We start from the raw sequence: 2,744 nt of genomic DNA, 5'->3' as shown, positions 1-2,744 counted from the left end.
ATCATCATCATCATCACCTGCGCTTGGAGGACCGCTTCTCTGATGATCAGTTGGTGAGTATGTCGGTACGGGAGCTGAACCGGCAGCTGAGGGGTTTCAGCAAGGAGGAGGTGATCCGCCTCAAGCAGAAGAGGAGGACCTTGAAGAACAGGGGCTATGCCCAGTCCTGCAGGTATAAACGTGTCCAGCAGAAACACCACCTGGAGAACGAAAAGACCCAGCTCATTCAGCAGGTGGAACAGCTCAAGCAAGAAGTGACCCGGCTCGCCAGAGAGAGAGATGCCTACAAGCTCAAGTGTGAGAAACTTGCCAGCAACGGCTTCAGAGAGGCCGGCTCCACCAGTGACAACCCGTCTTCCCCTGAGTTCTTCATGTGAGTGCTTAACAAAAAAAATTAAAAAACAAACAAAAAACCCCACCCCCCAAACCTGACCCCCGTCACCTTCCCCCCTGCTCCCATCCTCCTCTGACATCTCCATCCATCTGTCTGCTTGACTAGAGAGAAAGAAGGAGAGAAAAATAGAGACTTGATTTTTTTGCAGCATCCAGTCTTCTAGAGTAGCTGTGGGAAAAGTAGGCTGGGGGTGGGGACGGGAGAGGTAAAGCGCAACTTTTCGACTTTCGTTTGTGAGTTAGAGAGAGGGACAGAGGCAGCGGCAAAGGCGAAAAGGACAAGTGAAGCGTTTTATAGATCGCTTGCTTGCAGAACCAGATGGACTTTAAGAGAATAATAATAAAAAAGGACAATGAACAAGCCATCTATAACATACTGCCTGCTTGGAAAGAGAGAGGACATACACAGCACCATCTCATGCACAATTTACCTGCTTGGAAAAAGAGAATAAGTAAAAAGGACAATATATGCAAACTCTTCATATATTGCCTGCTTTGAGAAATAAGTTACAGGACTCAGATGGGACATTCAATCTAAGAAAGGAAAGAAAGAAAGAATGAAAGAAAGAAAGAAAAAAACTCATCAGTTTTATTGCCTGCTTGATTATATAGAAAAATACGAAAATCTGCATTAAAAATATTAATCCTGCATGCTGGACATGTATGGTAATAATTTCTATTTTGTACCATTTTCTTGTTTAACTATAGCATGTTGATCATCGATCATAGATTTCTGTTGTTGTTTTGTTTCATCGATAAGAAAAGCATCACAAGTTATCAAACTTTTTACTGCTTGTGCAGTTTTGTTCGTTGGTTTTGCTCTCTTATTTTCTTTTATGGTTGTTAGCTTGTAAATATCTGCTACTTCAAACCGCACAGGAGAAAAAAAACACAAAAACAAAATAACATTTCAGCAGGCTGGTTATACGGTTTGTTTGGTATTAAAGAGATACTTAAGGAAAAAAACGTTATGGGCATTTTGCATTAGAAAAAAACAACTTTGTATATCTGGTGCACTTTTAAGTTGTGTGGTTTTTTTTTTTTTTTTTTAGTTTTCATTTTGGTTTTTGTTTGTTGGGGCAGAAGCAAAAACGCCTGAACGGCATTGACAAACCTAAACTTAACAGGGAAAATCTCTCACCGGTCACTAGAGCCTACTCCATGCTTTAAAGTGGCAGCGAAGCTCTTTCCTTCAGGACAATTCCCAGCCTGGAGTGGTTAGGCTTGGCCATATAGTTTCCCTTCTGATTGTACACTCAGGAAGCGAAGGACGGACGAGATACCAGTTCCTTTTAAGAAACAACTGCCCCTTGATTTTCGGTAAATAAAGAAAAAAACCTCCTCCTCGTTACGAGTCAAATTGCAATAGCAGCGAGGGCTCCGTGTCGCCACTGAAGTTAGGTTTCTCAATGGTAGCAGAGGATGAGTGGGCTGGAAAAGCATATAAAACTAAACCTTTTTTTTAAGAAGACATACTGCAACTTTTAAGTGTATTCTCTTGCAATGATTTGTAATCTGCTTCTCTGCTTCCCTATGCAGCGAGTGAAAGTTTTAGCCAAAATTTATTTGCAGTTGTATAGTAGTAGTAGTTTGGAGTCTTATGGGTGTTTTTATTACTTTTTTTTTTTCCTCCTGCAGGTCAGTAAAAGGATTTACGTTGCACTGACAAAAATACCAAAATGAAAACTTATTTTTTAGTTTCCTTTTAGGATAGCTGGCACTGCTGGCCGGATGCATTTTAAGTTTGTATTAGTTTATAAATTAACAGTAATAACAAGATTGTAATGAACAGCATGGTGCTTGCAGTTTTAAATATTGTGGATATTAGTCATGCATCAGAAAACGATCTTTGGTTTTTACTGATTCAACTGTGTTGAAATCAAAACATTGCAGCAGCGGAAAAAAAATTGTTTTTATTTCATGTAAAGTTCTGAAGGGATCAATTTCAAATCCTGCTTATGATATGAAAAATATTAAAAAACCTGGTCTATTGTAGTTTTATTCAGACTGGTTTCTGTTTTTGGTTATTAAAATTGTTTCCTATTTTGCTTATTAAAATCATTGAAATGGCATTTCTTGGAGAGACCTGCTTCTCTGACGTCTCGTGTTCCCCCCCCCCAAAAAAAAAAGAAAGGAAAACTTTTGGACCCTTACCTGCCCTCCCCCTGCTGCCCAGCCAAGGCGGCCGCCGAGCTCCCCTCCCAACGCCCGGCGCTGGGGTTTGCTCGGGGGGGTGCGAAGCTGCTTTGCCCCCTCGGGAACGTTGCTGCACGTGGGGCAGGACCGCTCAGCCGTGCACCCTCCTCCGCTTTGCCCAAATCTCGCCCGTGGCAGGGGGGTGAGCATCCCGC

At 41.9% G+C, this 2,744-nt stretch overlaps 1 protein-coding gene across 1 annotated transcript; it reads left to right on the top strand.

Moving 5' to 3' along the window:
* The first annotated feature begins 8 nt into the window (after positions 1 to 8).
* Positions 9 to 415, top strand: LOC104076348 (transcription factor MafB-like). The gene has a single exon (XM_009577178.1). It carries the CDS (start codon positions 60 to 62, stop codon positions 375 to 377), a length of 318 nt encoding a protein of 105 aa, XP_009575473.1. The 5' UTR covers positions 9 to 59; the 3' UTR covers positions 378 to 415.
* Positions 416 to 2,744: the final 2,329 nt, after the last annotated feature.

The sequence above is a fragment of the Fulmarus glacialis genome, unplaced genomic scaffold (genome assembly GCF_000690835.1).
Source record: "Fulmarus glacialis isolate BGI_N327 unplaced genomic scaffold, ASM69083v1 scaffold34374, whole genome shotgun sequence".
Lineage (NCBI taxonomy): Eukaryota > Metazoa > Chordata > Aves > Procellariiformes > Procellariidae > Fulmarus > Fulmarus glacialis.
Note: the sequence above shows the minus strand (reverse complement) of the source record. Positions and strands in the feature narration are given on the sequence as shown.

What these genes read in the sequence shown, in the direction of transcription:
- LOC104076348 (XM_009577178.1), top strand. Translation starts at nt 60, where the DNA reads ATGTCGGTACGGGAGCTGAACCGGCAGCTGAGGGGTTTCAGCAAGGAG.